General features: G+C 36.5%; 2 protein-coding genes across 2 annotated transcripts in view; one reads left to right on the top strand and one right to left on the bottom strand.

The window, feature by feature from the left end:
- cdk18 (cyclin dependent kinase 18) overlaps positions 1-26,137 on the top strand; it is a 548,438-nt gene that overhangs the window by 205,556 nt on the left and 316,745 nt on the right. The gene's annotated exons all lie outside the window — the stretch shown is intronic.
- On the bottom strand, positions 40-21,301 carry LOC103043630 (solute carrier family 45 member 3). The gene is made up of 5 exons (XM_022682305.2): positions 21,185-21,301; positions 11,116-11,388; positions 5,524-6,342; positions 2,010-2,275; positions 40-632 (listed from the first exon to the last, which is right to left on the bottom strand). Exons 2-5 carry the CDS (start codon positions 11,255-11,257, stop codon positions 183-185), a joined length of 1,677 nt encoding a protein of 558 aa, XP_022538026.2. The 5' UTR covers positions 11,258-11,388; positions 21,185-21,301; the 3' UTR covers positions 40-182.

Below are 26,137 nucleotides of genomic sequence, written 5' to 3'. Positions count from 1 at the left end.
TATATATATATATATATATATATATATATATATATATATATATATATATAATCTGGATGACTTCAGTATTCAATTACAATGTAGGAAATTTTTTTTAAATTAAATAAGGTGAGTCCAAATTTTGACTGGTACTGTACCTTTTACTACTTTTTTTTTTTTAAGTACAATCGTAGAATCACTTCTCACTTCAGCATCTCCATGTCCTTCCTGTCAAACACGACCTTGCTTGAGAAGTACACAGCCAGCAGGCTGAGGACAGAAGCGCAGGCCATGTAGGCGGTCACACTGTGGAAAAGCTGCACTATGGAACCCATGAAAAGAGAAGGCACCACCTGCGACAGCAGATAGGCACTGTCCAGTATGGCTATGTCCAGACACATGCCCCTGGGTGAAGGGGGGGATGCGATGGGGGGATCCACGGGCAGAGATACGTGGAGATTAAGCGATGCTGAAACAGCAGGTTTGTTTGGGGAAGGTTTGCTATAAGGCTGGCCAACATTTACCAACAAGTGTCCATTGGTAAACCCATTAGTGCCTCTGTGTTTGGTGGAGGACTGCGTATGAGCGGACTTCATCTTTTCCAGCTCGTCCGTGCTGGATGGGAGCTTGGCTTCATTGCTTGAGAAGAACACCTAAAAAGAAAAAGAGAGAAAAGTGTTGAGTCATGATTTTTAAGACAAACAGACATACATCTACACTTGAAGTACTAGAGACCCATTAAAAAAAGAAGCTTGAGAGGCTTGTGGCATTGTTTCAATAAGCTTCTGCAATGTCACAAGATTTATTTCAAGATTCATTCATTTTTCACCAAGATCTTGCAGCAGCATTGATGATGGTAGGGTCTGACCACTGCACAAAGCAGCTCTTCTCCATCCAGCACATCCCAAAGATTCTCAATGAGGTTAAGGTCTGGACTCTGTGGTGAACTCTCTCTTAATCCACGTGTGAAAATGATAAACGCATGCTCCCTAAACCTGAAACTCTTTCACAATTCCAGCACCGTGAATCCTGACATTGTCTTATCTTGGAATATGCTCGTGTCATCAGGGAAGGGAAGAAATATAAAATCCATTGATGGAATAACCTGGTCTATATTCAGTATATTCAGGTAGTCAGCTGACCTCATTCTTTCAGCACATACTGTTGCTGAACCTAAACCTGCAGACCAATTGCAGCATCAACCAACCCCACATCATTTACTTAGGTGGAGACGTTTTTTTTGGAGAGGCAGCGCAGCTATCAATTAAGGATTCTTTATTAATAATTCCCAGTTATTAACTTAAAATGAACGCAAATATATTATTGGACTAGATGCATTTCATAAATGTTAAACATTGCATTGAAACAGCTTTTTTGTTGTTGCTGTTGTTGTTGTTGTTGTTAATTCTAAAGGATTTTCAGCAGAACTTACAATACAAATTTCACGGAATGTAAATTAGACCAACAAAAAATTTGGGTACATTTGTAGAGGGTAGAGTTTTTGGGACTTTTTTGCAGTGATTGATTTGTAAAATAAATTATATTTTAAGTTTCTATACATAAAGAATCAAAAGTATCATCTGAACTTGTTTGTGTTTTTCTTTAAAAAATCAGAAAGTTTAGTTGGCCTAGTGCGGTAAGTTTCTTTTAATGTTTTTTTTATTTCAAATTTTTCCCATTTTTCTCCCCAATTTAGCTAGGCTAATTGTCCCACCCATTCAGCTGCTCGTCAGCTGTATATCCCCCATTACAAGTGATACCACAACACAAGAAGAGTGAAGACTAGCACATGCCTCCTCCGACAAATGGTTCGGTTTCGATACATCAGCTCACAGACGCCTTGTGCTGATTGACATCACCCTAAGAGTGATGAGTGGAAAGAGCATAATCTACCCATCCAGAAAGAGCAAGGCCAATTGTGCTCTCTCGGGGCTCCGACATTTGATGGCAAGCTACATGACGGGGATTCGACCCAGCAGCGTTCTCCAGATTTTTAAAAGACAAAAAAAAGAGAGGCACATGTCGATCACCTGCTTGTCGGAGTGGTAGAGGCAGGTGAGTGTGTAAGGCAGGACCTGCAGGGTGCAGAAGGTGAATCCTGTTGCGGCGGCCATCGTGGTGACCAGAACAACGTTATGAGACACAGTCATCACTGCTGTAGTGAACGCTAGCAGTGCCACGCTGCTCAGGTACAGCCACCGCGCCCCTACACACGCCACCATCCGCTCCATCAGCAGAGAGAAGCCCACCGATGCCACACACTGCAGGAACAGGCCTAGACTGGCCATCCGCACACCTGGAGGAGGAACAGAATAATAAAAAAACAAGACTCAGAAAGAGCACAACAGGTTTAAAGTGGAGTGTGTGAGCTCGTACGACTAGGTCTGACTAGGTACAGTATCAGTCAAAGTACCAGTAACAATACCAGAACCCATAAGGAATCATGTAGTTCAGGGGCCATTTGTGGCCCGTTTCCTTTTTTGGAATGGCCCACAAGGTATTCAAAGTTTGAACGCTAGGGGTCGCTATCACATAAACCCAATTTTAACCCGTTTTAACAATAACAATAACCATAAATCTAAGACCTGTACCCGAATGTTCCTGTACTCACTCACACACACACACACACACACACTTAGGGCAGATACCTACCTTTACTATCTCTCTGTCTCTTTTCTCTCTACTCTCTCTATCTATTACCACATAACATCAAACAAGAAAAAAATATATATGTATATATCTTCCTTTTCTATTTCTCCATTCTTTTTCTGTAAATATTCAGATCTATTTGTTGTTGTTTCCTAATATTTGTATCTTGTTTGCTATAATCTGTTTTTTTTCTCTCCCCCTTTCCTTTTTCTCTTGTGGTTTACAAATTGTTCAGTTATTATTATTGTTATTATTATTATTATTATTATTATTATTATTATTATTATTACTATTATTATTATTATTAATTCTCTTTTTTCTATGTTTTTTTTTTCTCCACTATCCCCCACTTCTTATTTTTGATTACTATATATTTATTTTGTTATTATTATTATTTTTTTCTATATTATTATTATTATTATTATTATTATATTTTTTTATATTATATATTTTTTGTTTTCTTCTCACAATGCCCACAGTACCAAAAAACTTTGTATAAACACTAATAAACAATAAAGTTAAATTGGTCCTCCGAAGAGGGGGGGTGGTGGCGGGCAAAATAAATAAATAAATAAATAAATAAATGCTTGTTTCTGTGAAATTCCTTTTGGGATAATATGGCAACTCCAAAAAAAGGAAATTAGACAGCGAATGTACAACATTTCAGGGACTTTTCTCAATATGTTTAAGTACAATTAAGTATATATATTTTTTCACCAGGGTGAGCCAACTTTAAGACCAAGGCCTTCTGGGTTACTGAGTTTTAGGGTTAATTATTTTCTTAACCATTCAACTGTATCTCAGTCTGATACTTACTTAAGTAAAGACCTGGCTTAAACAGTATTAAGAGTTAAAGTACTGAACCATTTGCCAGATTACAGGATTAAAAACTGTTTCAAAGTTCTGTCCACTGTGTATTTGGGTGCTGGACCCTTCATAGCACAGCATTAGTAACAGAGTCGTCATGGTATGTTATTGGGTGTTGCACTGTGTGTATCAGGCTTAGCAGCACAGCTGGGCTTTATAACTCTGTGTACACTCAATGTCCTTCTTACAGACACACCTTGTTGGTACACTTTGTAAGTACACAGTAGAGCACTGTAGCTCATCATGAAGGCCTGTGAGGCAACTGTAAACCAACTGTGTCCACCTAAACAACGGATGCACCAGATAAAATGGTCAATAAGTGAGGATTGGTGTTTGTATTTATTGCACATATTTGCCATTAAATTTAATTTGATCTCCATCCAATCAAGAGTATTGACTACTGGCTTTTAAGGGGTGTGCCATATCATATTATACGCAAAAATATCGCCATCATTTTTGAATATGGTGAACAATATTATACCCTGAAATATCGTGCCATATTCCCCACCCCTAATTATCAGATCAGGGTACTTTTTTGCTGTTTTTAGCAAAAGAAAAATTTACACTGCTCTCATTTCCCATTATATATCTACTAGAGACAGATTATATCTGTCCAGTATCATTTATTTTACTTTAATCTTGGATATATGGAGATATTTGGAGTGCATTATTATTAGTATCATGACATTCTGGTTGCGCTGTTAAGATATGGACGCGCCAAAGTCAGAGCTCACCTGCCTCATAAAGGTAATGAAAACTGGCACACTGATTGGTTTATTTCACGTTATGCCCAAAATGAACAACACCCAGAATTAATTAAGAGAATTAGTTTTTGCCTTTTGTACATTTTGAGCTGCGCAAGGCATATTTTTTGCACCCTCATGATCTGTAATTGACCGGTATGCTATATATTGCTCACATAGGGCCCTCAAACTTTCTACGTTTGCTCCACACAAGAAGGCGTATGTGTATCATAATTTACTTAGGGATAAATAAAGTATCTATCTATCTATCTATCTATCTATCTATCTATCTATCTATCTATCTATCTATCTATCTATCTATCTATCTATCTATCTATCTATCTATCTATCTATCTATCTATCTATCTATCTATCTATCTATCTATCTATCTATCTTCACCAAAAAAGAGCTTTCAGAGGATCTACCATTAATAATTGTTAATTTATTCAAAGTTGAATTGGCTGACAAATGTCTAAATCAACAATTGGAGACTATTGAACTTTATTTTTATTTTTATTTTAACAATTTAGGACTTTGGCTACACTGCCAAGAAGTGGGTGCCCAGTCAAAAAGACTCATCAATGAGAGAAAGTGCTTAGTGTTTTTTTCAATGGAAATTAAGCTTTTTTTTTTACAGTAGTTTTTACTTTGACCATGCTTTTTAAACTCTAACTCTACCTACTCTGTCTTAATCTTCCTTGCTTTGCCTCAAAATACCTCACTCTGCCTGACTCTGCCTGACTCTATCTCACTCTACGTCACTGTACTTTATGCTGCCTTATTCTGCTTCAACGTACTACACCCTACCTTACTCTACATCACTCTAATTCACTCTTCGAAATTGTTTGTCACTTTATCCAACTCTACCTCTTTCTGCCTCGCTTTACATCACTGTACTTCCTTCTGCCTCACTCTACCATTTTCTACCTTGCACTGCTACAGTCTGTATAGTATTGCTCTATGTCCCTCTGCTTCACTGTATATTACTCAACTTCATTTCCCCTCACTCTCTATCCCCCTCTACCTCACTTTCTCACTTTATTTCACTCAAGCATTCTCTCCCTCACTCTACATCCCTTTACCATGCTCTGCTTCACTGTACCTCATGTTACCTCGCTCTTCCTCTGTCATTGTCACCTCAATGAAGAGCTTCCTCTGTTTCAGCATATGGGTAATGCAGTTTGAGTATACTGTAATTCACAATGTTATTTTTGTTTTTTTATGTAAACTCATATCACTATAACTCTAAAATACAATTTATCTAACAGCCATAAACCCATTTACCTTCCTCATAGAGCAGCCTCTCCATAGACCCTGGCTTGGCACTGGGTACCCCACCGTACAAGCCCTCGCCAACAAAGTCAGTATAAAACAGCACAAACGTCATGAGAGCCATCCAGCTGCACAGCTCAGCCACGAACAGCCTGCCGATGACCCTGGGCATGCTCCTGCACAGCGAATACAGCCTCAGTACCACCGACAGGAGGCTGGCCAGGGTCCGCTGCAGGAAATGACTCGCCGAGAACACTCCACGAGGCCACGAGCAGGAGTTCCACAAGGTTGGAGCCTTTCTAGAAGCTTCCAGTCCACTTCCTCCAAGTCCTGCTGTCTGTTCCTCCGTGATGAAGGCTGTGGTCATCAGGCAGATGAGGAAAATAACGATAAGGAGAGTATAAATGAAGGCCTCCTGCCCTCCCAGGTAGGCAGTGGCACCCAGGGAGCTCCAGTCCACAGCAGGCAGCAGGTAGCCCACGCAGCCGCCCAGGCTGAGCATCAGGGAGTAAACGGAGAAGGCCCTGTGGCTCTCCCCTTCTCCAGGGTAGAGGTCGGACACCAGGGCCTCTAGAGGGGTGAAGCAGGCCTGCCCGCAGAACTGCATCAGGCAGATGGCTGCAACCAGCAGTGCAACCTCCAGCCACTGGTAGTGCTGTTTAGAGAAAAGAGCAGCGATCTGGGCAGTGTGGGGGATGACCACAAGTCCAAGCATCACACCAACGCACAAGGCCCAGATGAACGGACGCCGGCGTCCATAACGACTGCTCCAGCCGTCGCTCGCTGCGCCGAGAGGTGGGACGAATAGTAGCCCGAGTACTGGCCCCACACCTATAAGGCAAGCCAAAAAATACAGATCACATTTTAGAAAACAGAACATTAATGCTTATAGAAAACGTTTTCCATCTGTTTCAAGTATTACATTTTTTGTAGTTGTGTAATTACAGATTGTAGTTCTGTATCTATTTATCTGAAAACTTTATTATTTCCAGGTCAGGACCCAACAGGACTTGCACACAGCACACAGTAGCTATTATTGTTCAGGTGCTGGGTCATTTATTCTCAGCACTGCAGTAAGTAACACTGATTAAACTGATCCTTATTTTTGTTATACTGTAAGACTGGATAAATTGAGTTTACTTAATTTTTTTAAGGAAGCCTGTTTGCTCAGTTAGCAGCACAGCTGGGCTTTATAACTCTGTGTACACTCAATGTCCTTCTTACAGACACACCTTGTTGGTACACTTTGTAAGTACACAGTAGAGCACTGTCGCTCATCATGAAGGCCTGTGAGGCAACTGTAAACCAACTGTGTCCACCTAAACAACGGATGCACCAGATAAAATGGTCAATAAGTGAGGATTGGTGTTTGTATTTATTGCACATATTTGCCATTAAATTTAATTTGATCTCCATCCAATCAAGAGTATTGACTACTGGCTTTTAAGGGGTGTGCCATATCATTCAAGTAATGGGGAATGAAAACTTGAGTTAGTATTAATGAAAACATCAAGTTATAACAACTAAAGGAGAACTTGGTTTATTTCTAAGGAAGCCCAGGGGGAATCACTACACAATGAAGGTGAGTGTCAGAAACTGTTGGACACACCCAGTATGCTAATAGCATGTGACAGAAGCCAATGGAAAAGAAGCTGCCAATGGCAACAGGCTAAACTCAGTTATTATAAGTTGGTTCAACTCAAAGATCTCAGTTTAAACTACCTTAAAATAGTTGAGTATTGTTTAGAAATATCCAATTTGATGTAAAACAGACTTAAATCATTTGAGTTCAAACAAAGTATGGGTTTTCAGTGTACAACTGGCCTTTTGAACAACCACTATTGGTTTAATAACACATCCCACCTCTCCTGCAACTAGCAGGATGTTCCCTTTAAAAATTGGGGGCACTGAACATCAGGCTTGCTTGCATATTTTTTGGTAGCGATAAAGTGAAACAGATCAAGTGAAAGGTACAGACATAGACAACACATGAATTGCAATGTAGAGAACATCCTGATCCTGAGTGTTTGCTGTTTGCTCTGGAAGTTTCACTCAACCTCTTTCTTTCACAGTGCATCATATCTGTTTAGCACTGATGCACATTTTTTACTGCGTGTGATTTACTACTTCTATTATATTTTACTTTCACTTGCACTGCAAAATTCCTATACAAAAACAGAGCTAAACAAATGAAGCATTATATATCACTCTGTCTTTCCTGTTCACATTCCACATACTGTATGATTTAACACCTCGCATTTCCAGCTAGCATTTCCAGGTAAGCATAACAAAAAGGTCAACAAAAATGTCCTGGTAAATACCGGTATACAAACAGCCCTAGAGGGAGACGAAGATTTTAAATTTACATCAATAACTTCCTTCTCAAAAAAGTACATAGATCTTTCTACTATCGTGGATCTGACCCTTGTCCAGACACTTGAATACACTGGATACATTACACACAAATTATATTACAATAATGTAATTTATAAGAAACACTATACTAAATTTATGCCACAGTTATACTGATAATATATAGAATAATAATAATAATTTTATTATACTCTTCCTGTCACGGATACCAAGGCAGGTAGACGAGGAGGCGGACACAAGTGCAAGTAGGGTGAAATCAATAAATAATAATTTAATAAATAAATAACAAGTAACAAAGAAACAAGAAACAAGTAAACACTTAAATACGGAACAGGGAGATAAATACAAGGAACAAGGGAGTGAACCAAATAAATGAAACTAGATAAACAAATAACCAATAACCAAAACAAACCAGTGAAACTAGAGAACATAAACTAAGCCAACAGGAGATAATAATAACAAAATAAACAAGGAATATATATATACAAGAAAATTAACGAGGAACAGAATAAGTACTAAACTAAATAAGGCAGGGATATATACAGGGAATTTACTAGAAACAAAACACTAAGCAGAGGACTAGGAAATGAGGAAATAAACAAGAAACTAGAAAACACAAACAAGAAATAAACACGGAGCAGAACTAGGGCTATGAAACGCAGAGAAACACAGAGAGACAAAACAACAGGGGAAGGTGCAAAGACCGACGGAGACAAAGTGGCAGAGGAGTGCTATTTATAGTAACATGTAACACACAAGAATAGGAAACACCTGGGGAAGGGGCGGAGCTACAAATGAGAAACAGGTGGAAAAGTACTGAGACGGGAGACACAGGGAAGCACAGGTCACGTGGGGAAGACACACAGAGACACGAGACGAGGCCAAGACGTGACACTTCCTTACACCCTTTTAATAGAGTGATCAACTTTAAGTAATAATAGTTTGCGAGATCTATTCTTTTTGCCATTCAAAAGTCCCAGTAAATTCCCACCAGTGTTCCAGAGTAACTTTTTTATCCCTACTTAAGTTTATTTTAAATATGCATGATTCGCTTTTTTTGTTAAGAAAAAAACAAAACAAAACAGAAAATCAGTCCACTTTTTTGGCTTGAGGGTCCCTGTTGAAATTATCATTCAAAAACTATGAGAAAAACTGCTTTAGCATGACTGCCTTGTGATCTTGTGAACTGCATAATGTTGCCCTGAGGCAACAAAATAGAAATAGATGTTTTAGAATGTACATGAAAAGAAAACACACAAAAATAAGACTTTAAAATAGGCTTTCAAATGTACTTTGTGAAACTTTGTGCAATAATCAAAAAGTGGCTTGTTGCCTGAGGGCAACACCATGTCATACAGGGTTAAGATGCATTTGTTCATTAACTGAAACTGTTAGCCTATATCTGCATGATTGTTTGCATTGCACTGCTGCAACCACATGTGATTGGCATGTGTGGAGTCTTTTTATCTATTTTGTTCATGGTGTGGGGTGCAATTTTGTATGCCAGATCACAATTGGTCTTTATTAAAGGAACTCTGTCACCTCAATTTTACATTAATGAGCTACATTTCTGATAACACACGTTATTCGATCAGAAGAATGCTCGTCCACATGCTGTTGCCATCTGAAGATCTTGCCTATATCAGTTTAATTTTGAATAATTTATTATTCCTGGTAACTTTTATCGTCTTTTTAAACAGCATTGCAATCTGACATATTTTTCATTTTGATACAACTAGCCTTTTGATAATCCCAGAGATCCCACCTATGACGGAAGTTCGGGAAGTCTCCTGCATTTTAATAGGGTATACCCAATACCTGCAATATCCTGGTAATTATTATATATATTATCCTGGTAGTCATTTTTTAGAGTGCGCAAAGACACACACACACACACTCACATAGTGAGAAAATTACAAATAGAGCATCCTGATTGGCCTCTCTTTGTGCTTAGTTCACCAATGAGGTTTCTGTGTTGGTGGAACATTTGGAGCAGCTTGGTTTCAGTGCAGCACTATATATCATTAGTGTCCATTAAACAGAAAATATAAAACACATTTCACCCCCAAACTATACTACAGTCTTTCCCTGCTGGAAAAGGGTAAAATGTGAGATAGTCACCTGGAATTCAGGCTTTCAGTTAACAGCTGTGCTGAACTCATCAAGAGTTAATGACTTGAATTTCTTGTCTCTTAATAAAGTGTTTGAGAGCATCAGTTGTAAAGTTGTGAAGAGGTAGAGTTACAGGTATACAGTGAATAGTGAATATTTGAGTTGTTGTTCTAATCCAGATTATGGCAAAAAATGCTCAAGTAAAGAAAAAATACTTTAAGATATAAAGGTCAGTCAATCCGAAACATTCCAAGGACTTTTAAGGTTTTCTTTAAGTGCAGTGACAAAGAATATAAAAAACAATGGTTATGATGAAACTGGCTCTCATCAGGACACTACAGGAATGGATGACTATTTTGTTTTTAAGTTACTACATGATTCCTCATGTGTTTGTTCATAGTCTGGATCACTTCAATATTGATTTGTACTTACACGGCAAAATATGGCTATGATCTGATTTTTTTATGGCTGTGTGAACGTGTCAAATCCGATTTTTTAAAATCATATTTGAGTCATTTTCGTATGTGGTCCTAATTCGGATACATATCCGATCCATGGACATGTGACATGAATGTGAACGGTCAAATCGGAATTCATGCATCTTTTTTCTTTTACGCTTTAGCATTAGCGCTACGTGCTTCTCTCTCGTACTCCACACATCTTGTGGTGCAGCTGTGCAGCTATAGCTACAAAAACAGCAAAAGCAAACCGCCTGACCTTTTTTCACATCCTCAACTCGACCTGAGCATCTACTTCAGACCAGCTGTTTACTCTTCACTCCAGAAAAGATGCTCCATATATGAGCTGCTTAAAACACATCCATTTCCCTTTATAAAACTACGAGATGTCTCTTTAATATGAGGTTTTTTGTTGTTGGTGAAGAAGGCGACGTTTATACCTGTATTAATGTGAGCATGTGAGGCGTTTCAGAGAAAGATTCATTCACATTACACACAGATACAGATCACTTACATTTGTGAATGTGAACCATCAAGATAGACAAATCCAATCTGAGCAAAAAATCTAATTTGGGCAAAGTGGCTTGTAATGTGAACGTAGCCTAAAATGCAAAAACAGCCCATTCTTTATTCTTTATTTTTGTGATGTGAACTTGCTCACCCAGCACCATGGTCATGAAGCGCTCCTCCACTCCAGCCTCCAGCAGCATGGGAGGGATGTAGATGGTTCCGGTTGCCATGCAAATCTCCAGCCCACATGTCAGCACATTGACCAGGAACAGGTCAGAGAGCTTTCTACGCATTTCCAAAACCTCAACTCTTCCACTTCTGCTTCTCTCATCCGTGACCTAATACGATTCTTCGGTTTCACCACAGGAGAATACTCTGACTGAAGGACTGCAGTTCATCCTCCTCCATGTTTCCTCTATCCTGCCTGGAGAACAGAGAGAACAAATGCAACAAAAACAACAGAAAACAGCTCAGTTAAAAGGGAGGAAAAGGGAGGCAAAACAGAAAAATACAGATTATCTTGTATAGTTCAGGAATATATTCCTAAAATATTGTTCCTTAATTACACAAGACGCTTTCATTTAATATTTTTAGAGCTGTAAAATGAAGCACTTTGCTGTAAACTGCAATATAAGTATGTTGATTGTTGTATGTGTGGTCTGTGGTTTTATTGATTTGAATTACTTTAGCATTAATTTTGGACCATAAAATTTGTTTGGTAATCTCATTGACCCTTGACCTACATAAACAGGTGAATCCTGAGAATAATGAGAAAGGGTTAAGGAGCCAATTGCAAGTTTTTCTCCTCTTTTCCCATCTTCTCTGAAGAGCAACAACATGAGAGTCTGAAAACAAAATTCTCAAATGACCTGAAAACAAAGATTATGTTCAACGTCATGGTTTAATGAAAGAGGAAGGATACAAAAAGCTCAAATCTCAGAGATTTCGGCTGTCAGTTTCCACTGTAAGGAACATAGTGAGGAAATGCAAGAACCACAGGCACAGTTCTAGTTAAGACCTGATGTGGCAGACCAAGAAAAATCTCAGATAATCAGAGGAGAAGGATGGTGAGAACAGTCATAGTCAACCCACAGACCTCCAGAGCTGTGCGTCGTTCACTATTCATTTTTCAGCACACTTTACACAAGGAGAGACTGTTTGGGAGAGTAGTGCAGAAGAAGCCTTTTCTACACACACGCCACAAACAGAGTCACTTGAGGTATGCTAAAGCTAAAGCATATATGTACAAGCCAGCTTAATTTTGGAATAAGGTTCTTTGGACTGAGGAAATTAAAATTATTACAGTTATTTGGAGGGCAGTTATTAATTCATGGTGGAAAAAGAACACAGCATTCCAAGACAAACACTTTACTGCTCCTCACAGTAAAATTTGGTTGCAGTTCCATCATGCTGTGGGGCTGTGTGATCAGTGCAGGTACTGGGAATCTTGTTAAACTTGAGGGTCGCATGGATTCCAGTCAATATCAGCAGATTCTTAAGAACAATGTTGAAGAATCAGTGAGAAAGTTGAAGTTGCTCCGGGGCTGGATACTTCAACAAGACAACGACCCTAAACACTAAACACTGCTCAAAATCTACATTTACAGTGGCTTGCAAAATTATTCATACCCCTTGAACTTTTTCACATTTTGTCACTTTACAACCACAAAATGTATTTTATTTGTATATTTGAAATAAAAATGATACATGATCATTTTTTTTTAATTTGTATAAAATAAAAATCTGAAAAGTGTGATGTGCAAAAGTATTCATTACCCCTAAATAAAAACCAGTGCAGTCAATTCACTTCCTTCATAAGTCACTGAATAAGTTAATAGAGTGCAGCTGTGTGTAATTTAGTCTCAGTATAAATATAAACACATGGTCAGAGAAAAAGTTGTGGAGAAGAAGTTTAAAAAAGGGTTGAGTTATAAAAACATATCCCAAGCTTTAAGCATCCCACAAAGCACTAAAAAAAATATTACTTTTGTTCCACTTCATACTTATGCAACACTTTCTGTTTGTCTATCACTCAATATCTCACTTTATCGTTGTGGTTGTGAGGTGACAAAATGTGGAAAAGTTCAAGGGGTATGATTACTTTTGCAAGCCACAGTATTTATGCAGAGGAACAAGTACAACGTTCTGGAATGTTCATCTCAGTCCCCAAACCTGAATATTATTGAAAATCTATACCTTTCTATTAGTTATAGAATAAGCTGTATAGCTGTAGTGCAAAAACAGGGGTGGAAATTGAAATGTTGCCACTGTAACTGTAAGAAAAAATTTCTTAAGGCTGTAAAATCCGCACTAGACTGAGAGTAAATGGACTAAAAGCAGGATATGGTATAACTGCCACAGATAACTTCAACACCCATTGAGTCAACTTGCTGTGGCTGGCCACGTCACACTTCAGTACACACTGTGCAAACACACTGTAGCTAACACACACACACACACACTGCAGAGTGTGGACCATCATGAAAAAAGGGCATGTACATATAGACCACTGAAGTCGTGTCGTCATTTTGTAGTCTGCGCCATTTCTTGTTTATGCCCATATTTGGGGTTCCGTGTCTAAGCGGTTCAAGCGAATGGGGAATTTGAATGGGCTTTTCAAAAACTCACCTCTACCACATTTTGTGGTAAATGAATATGTTCAGAACCCTGTATGTTTTATTTTGTGTACATTTACTTCCTAAATATCACTGGATACTCTGAATTTCGAGATCATTTAAGGTTAGTAATTAGAAAAATGCTAACTTTGAGCTAATGCTTAACTGACGTCACAGCACAGCGGCTGGAAATGGCACCGGACTCGATTCTGCAGTACACCAGCTAACTCCAGTCAGATCGCGTTTTGGATTATTATTCTTCTTCACAGAGGATCATTTACGGAGCCTGGGAGGGGCCGTGGATAAAAAAATAATAAAATCGAGTGAACGATGTAGCAGTTCGTGCTCACGTTTTCTTTAATTCGAGTGAACGATTTGCAATTCGTGCTCACGATTTCTTTAATTCGTGCTCACGATTTCTGTAATTCGTGCGCACGATTTCTGTAATTCGAGTGAACGATTTCTGTAATTCGTGCTCACGTTTTTATGCGCAATAAGACAAGAAGCTCGGAGGGAAAGGAGCATTTTCTCTCTTGATCTGTTACAGGGGTGCAGTAATGATAATCAGTTATCTACCTTTATAACCTGCTGTTATTAATGCACTAGTGTTACAGTTAGATGTACAGTACAGTGAGCAGATTTTGCCTGGTGGTGGAATCTCTACAGCGCGTGGGGGAGAGCCGTCCGCGGCATCGGTTCCCCCGCCGCCAGACACCTGCCGCGCGCGCAGGTCTTCACGGAGCTTATTTACCAACAATGTAGACAAATACAGTCAATTCCAGTCATGAATAAAGGAAACAAACATTTTACTGATGCAGGACAACTGTGTGTTATTAAAACCAGATCAAAACAAAGTTATAATGCAATGTGCAAATGTGTTTATTAATTTCTAAATAACATTCAGCCAGCCTCCAAGGAAATGCACACCTTCTTAAATCTGGTTACATCATTATTACTTTTATGATAGATTTAATCTATATTTTAATAATTTGTATAATAAATAAACACATAATTCAGAAAATATACATTTAAGAAGTTTATAATTATTATATTTTTTTTATTTGAAGCTTGTGGCATGTTTCTGGGCAGGACACTGTGATTTGAGAATAAGCAGATATTCAGGACATTTCATCAGATATAGAAACTTAATTATTTTAGGAAAGATATTGGAATAAATTATCAAATTGATCCAAATTATTATATGAAATGCCTATTTACTAAATATCTTAATACATTGTATTAATAGTATTTTAGACCAGCTATTTTGATTTTATATAGTGTTACATATTTAAAGCAGCTCTTATATGAGCCATTCATAGACAACTGTCACACCTTGCATTAATTTTGTATTATCTTTATTAACTTTTACAGTGTACATTTGGACCTAAGTCGTATAGCTGTATATTTATATAATTATACTTCTTTACGTTATACTATTGTTGAAAATAAGAAATTATAAACAGTTCCACATTGCATTATAACTTTGTTTTGATCTGGTTTTAATAACACACAGTTATCCTGCATTAGTAATGTTTGTTTCCTTTAATCATGACTGGAATTGACTATATTTGTCTATATTGTTGGTAAATAAGCTCCGTGAAGACCTGCGCTCGCGGCCAGGGAACCCGTGCCGCGGACGGCTCTCCCCCACGCGCTGTAGAGATTCCACCACCAGGCAAAATCTGCTCACTGTACTGTACATCTAACTGTAACACTAGTGCATTAATATCAGCAGGTTATAAAGGTAGATAACTGATTATCATCACTGCACCCCTGTAACAGATCAAGAGAGAAAATGCTCCTTTCCCTCCCAGCTTATTGTCTTATTGCATAAAAACGTGAGCAGGAATTACAGAAATCGTTCACTCGAATTACAGAAATCGTGCGCACGAATTACAGAAATCGTGAGCACGAATTAAAGAAATCGTGAGCACGAATTGCAAATCGTTCACTCGAATTAAAGAAAACGTGAGCACGAACTGCTACATCGTTCACTCGATTTAATTGTTTTTTTTATCCACGGCCCCTCCCGGGCTCCGTAATCATTAAAGCATTTAAACAGGTAAAAAAACTCTTTTAGTAATGTTGAGCAGTGTAAAGTTGAGCACTGTAGTCTGTGGTAGAGCTTTAAAAAGCAGACAATAAGAGAAAATGGCTCTCAGTTCAGTAACAGCACTTCCCTGCAGGTTTAGTATTTAATTACGGTCATTAGCTAATACTAATTACAACACCTGACCCAAATAATCAACTAACAACTAACTAATCATCTAATCAACTAACTACCTGCCCTCACTGAGGCGACAACCAACCAGAAACACCATTTTATTTCACTGCATAATAAAGAGGGTAAATGTTAAAACGTGTTACAGCTGGTTCTGGAGTATCACTGACCTGTTTTAGTGATTTTATGCTGTATCACTCTCAGCTCTCCTCAGTAAGGGCAGTTAGTTCATTTGTTGGATCAGCTGTGTGTAATATGTTCCTGTAAACTTACAGCCTGGTGTTACACTGAAAACAGTCCCCTGCTGATCTCTGCAGCTGCGCTGGGAGGTCAGTTCACTGCAGTGCTGTAGCATTAGCTTAAAGTTAGCATTTTTCTCATTACGACTCTTAAACGATCTCGTAATTCAGAGGATCCAGTGAAAATGTACACAGAATAAAACGTACAGGGGTCTGAACAGATTTATTTACCACAGAATGTAATAGAGGCGGCTTTTTAAAAAGTCCATTCATTTTCCTCATAGGGAAAAAACGCTTAGACACGGAAGCTATATGAGGACAGAATGACGCATGACTTTAGTGGTCTATTGCCTTAAATATATTGATGGGATGCTTACAGATGTTCAAATTTTAAAGGTGCCCTAAAACATCTATAGTTGAATACATATACATGGAGTTGACACAGTGAACCAATCAAAAAAGGTGCTATATTTATTAAATATTAAAAAATCTAGCATAACCATGGTCTGAAATTGCAACACCCTAAAACTGTTATATAACAATGTTGACTCTTGACTGTTGTTTATGCTCTAAAGATTCACATACACCCAGCTCACTAGCGAAAGCTAGTCAAGGCTAATTACTGTAGCACTTATAGTACAATGGAAGAGTATGTAGCCAAAGCTAAAAAGCTAAAATGCTAAAGGCATTTTTTTAGCATTATCTTTTAAGCACCCACATGATGCATTCTCAGGAAAAAAACAGGGTTGTAAATATGGGTGTAGTGAAACATAATAATGTGAGCATTCACAAGGCCTATCAACTGTAGTTTCGGTCGTGCTAATCAGGGAAATTATCATGACTTAATTTCAAGATGGCGGCGCCCGGAGGACTACCTCAAGGTACCGTGTGTATAAAGAGTGTTTTTACTAAACTATCTGTAACCTTTGGAAGCTCTTAGTGCCTTGTTTTAAATGTCAGGGCTCTCAGAATTCTAACAATGACATGTGGAGCTACTTTAAGCTACTTTAAGTTTGTTATTGGTGTAAAAAGAGCTCAGATTTATTTGCATGAGTAATGTTATTCCCCTATCAGTAGCATTGTAAGCCTGTTAGTTAGTTAGCATCGGCTAAAAGTGCTGTATTTCAGAATGCTGGTGGTGAATGGACCTGAATTATTCAAGAAAAGTTCATACTCTTTATCATGTTTCACAACACATCAAGTATATTTCACACCAGATTTCGTTTTTAAATTGATATTTTTTGTGTATTTAAAAATAACTGGGTGTTTGTTTGTTTTCCTAATTAGCAAATGAGCTTCAATTATTGGCCAAATACTGATTGCCAGCATGAAAAAAAAATAATGCAGCTAAACTTATATGGATTCAAATGGGTAATAAAAAAAGTCACAATTTCTTTCTTTCTTTCTTTCTTTCTTTCTTTCTTTCTGTTTAGTTTATTATTCATAACCAGATTTTGGTTCCCTAAACATTCTTGGTTTATTTGGTTTCCCTGATTTTCTTTTTTTTTTTACATTAATAGAATGTTGTGGTTTGGTTTTGAGTAATATACAGTAGTTCTCTTTGCAAAATAATTGAAACTCTTTAAGATATCCTTTCTAGTAGCCTTTAGGTTGTTCAAGGGAATGTTACCTAATTCCCTATCTAATATCTAATTCTAAAAGGGAACAACTTATTCTACAACTTATTATACTTTAATTGTATAAAAATAGTACAAAAGTCTTATTTAAAAAGTGTACTTAACTGTACTAAAATGGATCTATTTTAAATACACTTAAGTAACATTTAAACATTTAAACTACTTCATGTATGTAACCCCATATTTTAAATATGCTTACAGTAAAATTATAATACATTTAATGAGTATTACAACTGTATCACTATTTATTATACACCGGGTATATTTGAAATGTACTAAGAATTGATGTTAAATATATGTGATCTATCTACATTAGAGTACAAATATACTTCTTGTTCCTATCTTTTGTAAGTAGCACACTTCTAGTATACTTCGTTGGGAATAAGAATATATTTTAATATACTGTACTACAATTTTTAGTTTTTATTAAATTTTTTATTTGACATTTAAATGTGTTATTTATTACTGTATCATATAATTTACTTACATTCATATAATTTATATCATATATAATATTAATTACATTGCATTGAAATACATTTTAACTGTTTTATTAATGTAATAACTATATATATATATATATATATATATATATATATATATATATATTATTTATTTTATTTTATTTTTTTTTCCAATGTCGTCATTTTGTAGTAAATTTACTTTCTAAAAAATTCCATGATGCTTTAAATGAACTACTGTAAGAGTTGTTTTTTTAGCATAAAAAAGTACAAAAGTATATTTGAAAATAAGTATTTTAGAAGTGTACCGAATTACATTAAACTGAAAGTGTACTTCATACTAGTTTATTTATTTAAAATACACTATATTGTCATTTTTAAAAAGTATGTTCAAATTCTACTTTCAAACACTTCATGAAAGCATAATATTAATGTACTTTTAATATATTTTAAGTACATAAATCTGTTAGTATATTTACAGCATATTTAGACATTTTTTTTCACCAGGGTAGTTTGAGTAGAACAATGTCTAGATGGGGTCTCACTGATTTTTAGCATTTCTGTCAAATATGTGAGTTTTATTGTATTGTATCAGATTATTTCCTTCTTTGCTCCGTGTAGTTATTCGATCCAAGCCGATCTGGCTGGATATTAAAGCATGTTGCTAAGAGGGCTGAAAGTGATCTGGTAAGGCACAGCTGTGTTTTATAGTCTATTTGCAAAGCTAGGCATGACACTGTGAGCTCAACAAGCAACCTCAGTCTGCATGCGTAAATATTCACTGGGTTAAGTGTGAAAACAACAGGCCTGAAATGAAGAGACCTTCAGATCTAAGGCTCAGTTTGACATTTAACTTCGTGAGAGTCAGTAATTCCACTACTGTCAGGATAAATGTGTTATTATATTGTAATAAAATGCAATTTATTACCCTTTTGGTTACTGAGAGTTTACTAAACTGGGAAAATCTGCTTTTAGCTTCAGTGCACCATCAGGATTGAGTCACTCTTAGAGCCAGTTTCCCACACAGGGATTAAGCCTAGTCCCAGATTACACAGTATTCTGAATCGAGATCCTCCCCTGAATGGAAAATACAGGGATTAAGCCTAGTACTGGGTGGGTTTCCCACACCAGGATTAAGCCTAGGACTGGACTACAGAGTATTCTAAATGGAGATTCACCATTTAAAATAAAATTTAGGTAGTAAAACTAGTCCTAGGTTGGTTTCCCAGACAGGGATTAAGCCTAGTCCTGGACCAAACACTATTTTGAGTGGAGATTCTCCACAGAAGTTAAAATATAAGGATTGAGCAAAATCCTATGTTGGTTTCCTGGACAAGGATTAATCTTAGTCCTGGGTTGGTTTCCCAGATGGGGATAAAGCCTAATCCTGGACTACACAGTATTCTGGATGGGGGTTCTCCACTTAAGAAAATACAGGGATTAAGTCTAATTTTAGGTTGGTTTTCCAGACAGGGATTAATCCTAGTCCTTGACTACAGAGTATTCTGAGTAAAGATCCTCCACCCAAATTAAATTATAGGATAAATTATAGGTCCTGGACTGCACAGTGTTCTGGATAGAGACTCTTTATTAAAAAAGAAAAGTCTAGTCCTAGATTGATTTCCCATAAAGGGATTAAATATGGTCCTGGACTACAAAGGCATTCTGATTCCGATTCTAATCAGGAAATATCCACTGAAAGGAAACTATAGAGATTAAGTCTAGTCCTATGGACTAGTCCTGGATTAAACAGTATTCTGAATGGAGATTCTCCACAGAAGGAAAAATATAGGGATTGAGCCTAGTCCTGGGTTGGTTTCTCAGACAGGGTTTAAGGCTAATCCTGGATTACACAGTATTCTGAATGGGGATTCTCCAAATAAAGAAAAATATAGGGATTAAGACTAGTACTAGGTTGATTTCAAAAAATAGGGATTAAGTCTAGTTCTGATTGGTTTCTCAGACAGGGATTAAGTATAATCCTGGACTACACAGTATTCTAAATAGGGATTTTCAACTGAAAGGAAAATATAGGGATTAAGCCTACTTTAAGGTTGGTTTTCTGGACAGGGATTAAACCTATGCCTGGATTGTAGAGCACTGTGAATAAAGATTCTCCATTAAAAGAGATATGTAGCCCAAGACTAGTCTTAATTTGTGACCAGGAAACCAACCCTTAGTCTCTAACCAGCTCCACAAAGCCTTATAGGTGATTATAGGTAAAGATTTATATGATTAATTCATTTTTTATTTCACTTTAATTATTTTACATATATTGTACTGTTTTTTGTTTTATTTTATGTTCCATTATTATTATTATTATTTTTACGTATGATGATGCTTGACTTTATATCATTTTTACAACTTCTCTTTTTTGTTTTACATATTTTTATGGTTTGCTTTTATTGTAGACCTGAGTTTAACTATGATATTTAATAGGTTATGTACTGGCTGCTTTGTAAATGAGGGTATTGTATTGTATATTAAAATAAAAATTGATTGATTGATTGATTGATTGATTGAGTGATTGCAATCAATCAAGGGTTTTGCAAAAGGGTTTTACACACACAAGAAAAAAAAGAAAGATACGTAGCTTGAACTACACATTCTAACACATCATAACAAAATGTTATGATGAAACTGGCTCTCATCAGGGCCGCTCCAGGAGAGGAAGAGCAAGAGTTTCCCCCGTTGTACAGGATAAGTTCCTCAGAGTTAACAGCCTAAGAAACCACAAGTTAACAGAACCAGAGTATGTTGGTTTGTTTAACACTTTTAAGTTACTACATGATTCCTTATGTGTTCCTTTATATTCTTTTGACTGTACCTATACTAAACTATAGTCTAATTTATTAAAAAGTACTTTAAAACTCATTTATAACACGTCATTCTTACACTAGAACCCAAATTCAACAATTTACACTTTAATATAAACAAATGAAAGGACAAATATTCAGTAACTCCAGTACACTATGATCTTACATTTTAAGCTTTAGAGTTTTAAATATGAATATGATATGAAAACTCAATATCTCAATATACTTTACCTCATATATATTACAGGCTCCTCTGTCTGATTGGGTGGATGGTGTGTGATGTGTGTTCTCCTGTGATGACTCCAGTACCTATCCTCATCTGACTGCACGCTCAAACTGAATGGCAAGTGCTCAGCCAGATAGGAGGAGCCAGAAGAAGCAGGAAACGAGAGGACCTGTAACAGGACGACTCATGACTGCGGGGAAACCGACTGCAGAACCTGATACTCAGCATTATCACTGTGTAGAACAAGTAAACCACAACCACACGTCACACAAACCTCTCCCAAATCTTCAAACCTCAGCAGCAGGAGGGCTGCGTTCCTTCCCCACCATGGCCTGATGGCCTGGGCTTCTCCCTGGTGTTTATTTTACTTATTTACAAAGATCAAGCATAACATTATGACCAGAGGTGGAAAGTAATGAATTACATTCATCAAATTACTGAAATTGAGTAGATTTTATGAGTAATTTGTAATTTTGTAAGTAGTTTTTAAAATAGGTAATTTTACTTTTACTCAAGTACATTTTGACACAAGTAATTTACTTCACTGCATTGGAAAACTCCCCATTACTGAGTAAATAATTAAATGCTAGGGGAAAAGAAGACCTAATTGTCTGAATAAAAAGAAAAAAATAGTTTTGTTCTCCATGGCAGCGCAGCTGAACTTTTTCCAGCAGTGTTTATTATGGATCATAGAAACCTATGCCACTTGTTCTTTAAAATGTTTTTGGGGTGGTCTGAACAAATACTGCCTTAAAGGTCCAAATTATTATTTGGAATAATAATTAATTAAAAAGATTTAATTTATGATTTGTACTTTGTTTTTTTACATCAAATAATTAAAAGTAATTATGTAACTTTTACTCAAAGTACATTTTAAATTGAGTACTTTTTTTTTACTTTTACTCGAGTAGATTTTTAAATGGGTACTTTTTCTTTTACTTGAGTAGAATTTTAGTAAAGTAAAGGTACTTTTACTTCATTACAATTTTTCAGTACTTTTTCCACCTCTGATTATGACCACCTCCTTGGTTCTACACCCATTATCCTATTATTTTTGTTTTATAACTCCACTGAGGATATACTGTAGTTATACTGTATAATTACAGACTGTAGTCTTGCATATATCCTGTTTCTCTGCATATTCCATTATTATCTATTATCCTCCTTTTACCCTGTTCTTTAATGCTCAGGACCCCTCAAGATGGTGATATATATGAGGTGTTAGTGTGTGTTAGTGTGTGCTGGTGGTATGAGTGGGTCAGACACAGCAGCAGTGCTGCTGGAGTTTTTAAACACTGTGTCACAATGCTCATTGCTATCTTACACCACTCAGTCTATTTTCACGCCTTCGACCTGCGTCGTTTAAATAGCAACAGTACTTGTGAATATATCTACACTGTAAAAAAAAAAAGACCGTAAAATCTACGGTAAAATACTGGCGGCTGTGGTTGCCAGAATTTCACCGTAAAAAAAAAAAACAGAAGCAACGGAAAATACTTTACAGTAGAATTTTGGGAACCGTAAATTACACATCCAAGAACTGTTTTGTTTTACGATATATTACTGTGAATAAAAATACATTACACTGTAAATAAAACAACTGTAAAAAAAAAAAAAACAGAATTTACCATAATACAAAACAATTTGTCCTACAATTACAGTAAAAATATAAAAGTACTGTTGATTATACCGTTAAAGTTGTTATTTAATTACATATTTTACTGTAAAATACAAGCTCTTACCAGAAAAAAAAAACAAAAAAACATTTGCAACCTATAAGTAATTACAGTATAATTTCTGGCAACCATACATTTCACTCAAAACTCCCCAAAAATTTGTTTAAAATATATTATTGTGAATAAATATACATTACACTGTAAAAAGTCAGTATGTTTACATATGTTTACAACATTCTGTGGATTTACAGTACAGCACAAAATAGTTTCTTTAATAAACTTTTTAAAAAAGCTATTGCGTAATGTGTAAATGTGATGGAAAAAATAGAAATGATCACAGTGTTGGCTGTTATATTTTTATTTACCTTTAACAGAGACAAAATATATTCTTCAAAAAAATTAAAAATTACACAGTGCAAGAGCATTACGTTGAAATAGATAAAAGATAGAGATAAGAGATAAGAGATAACGATGAAATAATGTATTATTATTTACGTAGTATAATTTACGGTATTAAAATGTTATCCCAAAGGGTTCACATACTTTTTCCTATATATATATATAGTTATAGTTACATATATATAGTTGCAGGAAATTGTATGTAAACCCTTTGGGATTACTTGGATTTCTGATAGATATATATATATATATATATATATATATATATATATATATTGCTTTGGTGCTGGTAAGGTGGGATATTTGTACAGGGTAAAAGGGATTCTGAATAAGGAAGGCTATCACTCCATTTTGCAACGCCATGCCATACCCAGTGGACAGCGCCTGATCGGAGCCAATTTCGTCCTACAACAGGACAATAACCCTAAACACACCTCCAAATTGTGCAAGAACTATTTACAGCAGAAGCAGGCAGCTGGTATTCTATTGGTAATGGAGTGGCCAGCGCAGTCACCAGATCTGAACCCCATTGAGCTGTTGTGGGAGCAGCTTGACCGTATGGTACGCCAGAAGTGCCCATCCAACCAATCCAACTTGTGGGAGCTGCTTCTAGAAGCGTGGGTGCAATTTCTCCAGCTTACCTCAACAAATTAACAGCTAGAATGCCAAAGGTGTGCAATGCTGTAATTGCTGCAAATGGAGGATTCTTTGATGAAAGCAAAGTTTGATGTAAAAACAATGTTATTTCAAATACAAATCATTATTTCTAACCTTGTCAATGTCTTGACTCTATTTTCTATTCATTTCACAACGTATGGTGGTGAATAAGTGTGACTTTTCATGGAAAACACAAAATTGTTTGAGTGACCCCAAACTTTTGAACGGTAGTGTATATATATATATATGGTCCACTGCTGCACCAGAAGATGTAACACAAGGTTAACAAACATGGCCGCTTCTTTATTATCACACAGAATAAGGAGGATATCGGAAGCCTGAAGTGAAATAATGTATAGGTGTCAGCAGATACACTGAATGAATGGTAACTTTTGTCTCTTGAGTATTCTGATCACACTGAGCTTTAATCACACACTGTGGCTTCCCCACAATAAACACACATCTTCTGTTATTGAAGAAAACCAACCCCTAAAAGGGGATTAATGAGGAAAAAACAAGGGTGGGTAAAGAACACACAGCAGTTTCCTCCCCCCTCTGTCACGACGACACTGCGCTCAGATTTGACCTCGAATGGCAGTGCCATGAAATGTTACTAACTTGAGGACATCAGAGTTTACTTGTTTTACAGAGTTTAATATGGAGTACAGATATACTACAGCTCTGGAACAAAATAAGAGGCCACTTAAAAATGATGAGTTTCTTTTTTAATTTTACCAAATTAAAAAAACTCTGGAATATAATCAAGAGGAAGATGGATGATCACAAACCATCAAACCAAACTGAACAGCTTGAATTTTTGCACCAGGAGTAAAGCAGCACAAAGTTATCCAAAAGCAGTGTGTAAGACTGGTGGAGGAGAACATGATGCCAAGATGCATGAAAACTGTGATTAAAAAAACAGGGTTATTCCACCAAATATTGGTTTCTGAACTCTGGAGAAGTGAATACTTTTTTTTGACCAGACAGTGTAGACTGAATCTCTTTCTAGTACCAAAACAGACTAACTAAATAAAAAAAAATGAACTGGAGCTCTGTCAAGGAAGTACTCCAGCCTAAATAAAAGAAGCAGATGATAATAATAATAAGTAGAAATGAATTTAGAAGGAAGGCAGACAGTAAACCAGTCTCACTGGTATGTTTTCTACTTTGTCAATTAACCTGGCTATGTTGTTCAGTTAGCAAAAATCATGCTAATGCTACCATAGTCATGTTTTTAGTCTATATGTCACTGGCTAGGCTCTCAATTAGGATTGGTTGAATGCAGCAGAGATGGTCAATGGTCGTATATCATATTTCCACAATGCATGCTGGGTATTTTATAATTAAATGCTACTTTTATGCCGAAACCTCCAGACCCCACCCCTGATGCTATTGACATTGAGCAGGTAGACACTGGTCAATATAGACACAGTTAAATCCTGTCTAAAACCCAGACATCCTGTTAAATGTTGTAATCTCTCATAAAAGGTGTTTCTGTTGTAGAGGAACACCTGTAACTTTAGTACGTCAATAGCATTAAACCTCAGGTTATACAGAGATTGCTCTTATTTTTATGTATATAGGGCTTCAAGCAAGCACTACTTGAAAGCCAATCAATTGAAACGATCAATTATGCATCCATCTGAATTAAAGTAGTTCTGGATTAAAAAATAATAATAATAAGATGTTAATGTTAACAACATAAGCATTTCAAATATTAATTTAGCTATTTTCATTAAAATAAAATAAAAATCAATCTATCCATTTAAATTAATCATCTTGGGATAACCACGCCCCTTTAAGAAAGTAATCTTTAACATCAATGGATGATTTACGCTGGTCTTTGATAGTCAGGGTGAGGTATGCTGGTAAGTTAGCTTGTTAAGCAGATCTTGACCTTGATGCTGGTCAGAAAATCCTATTCATATCTTTATTTTCAAAAGTAATGTTGATGAGCAGACAAGCATACACATTTACTGTACTTAAAAAAAAAAGTGGTGTACACATAATTCTGTTCTGGTATTAAGAGAGTTAAATAATATTATTTGCAAGATTTAACCTCTGACTGATAGCAGGCCTGAAGTAATGCAGTGAATGTGTTAGTAAGAGGCTGTAAGATGTTGTAAGAGTGACACCGTGTGGTGGTGGTGTTCATTTATGCTCCTATATGCTGTTACCAAATGGGTCCCAAGCCTGTTCCTGTAGAGCTTCTCTTGCATATTTAAC

Source organism: Astyanax mexicanus, chromosome 24 (genome assembly GCF_023375975.1).
Source record: "Astyanax mexicanus isolate ESR-SI-001 chromosome 24, AstMex3_surface, whole genome shotgun sequence".
Lineage (NCBI taxonomy): Eukaryota > Metazoa > Chordata > Actinopteri > Characiformes > Acestrorhamphidae > Astyanax > Astyanax mexicanus.
The sequence above is the reverse complement of the archived record's forward strand: the minus strand, read 5'-3'. Positions and strand labels throughout refer to the sequence as shown.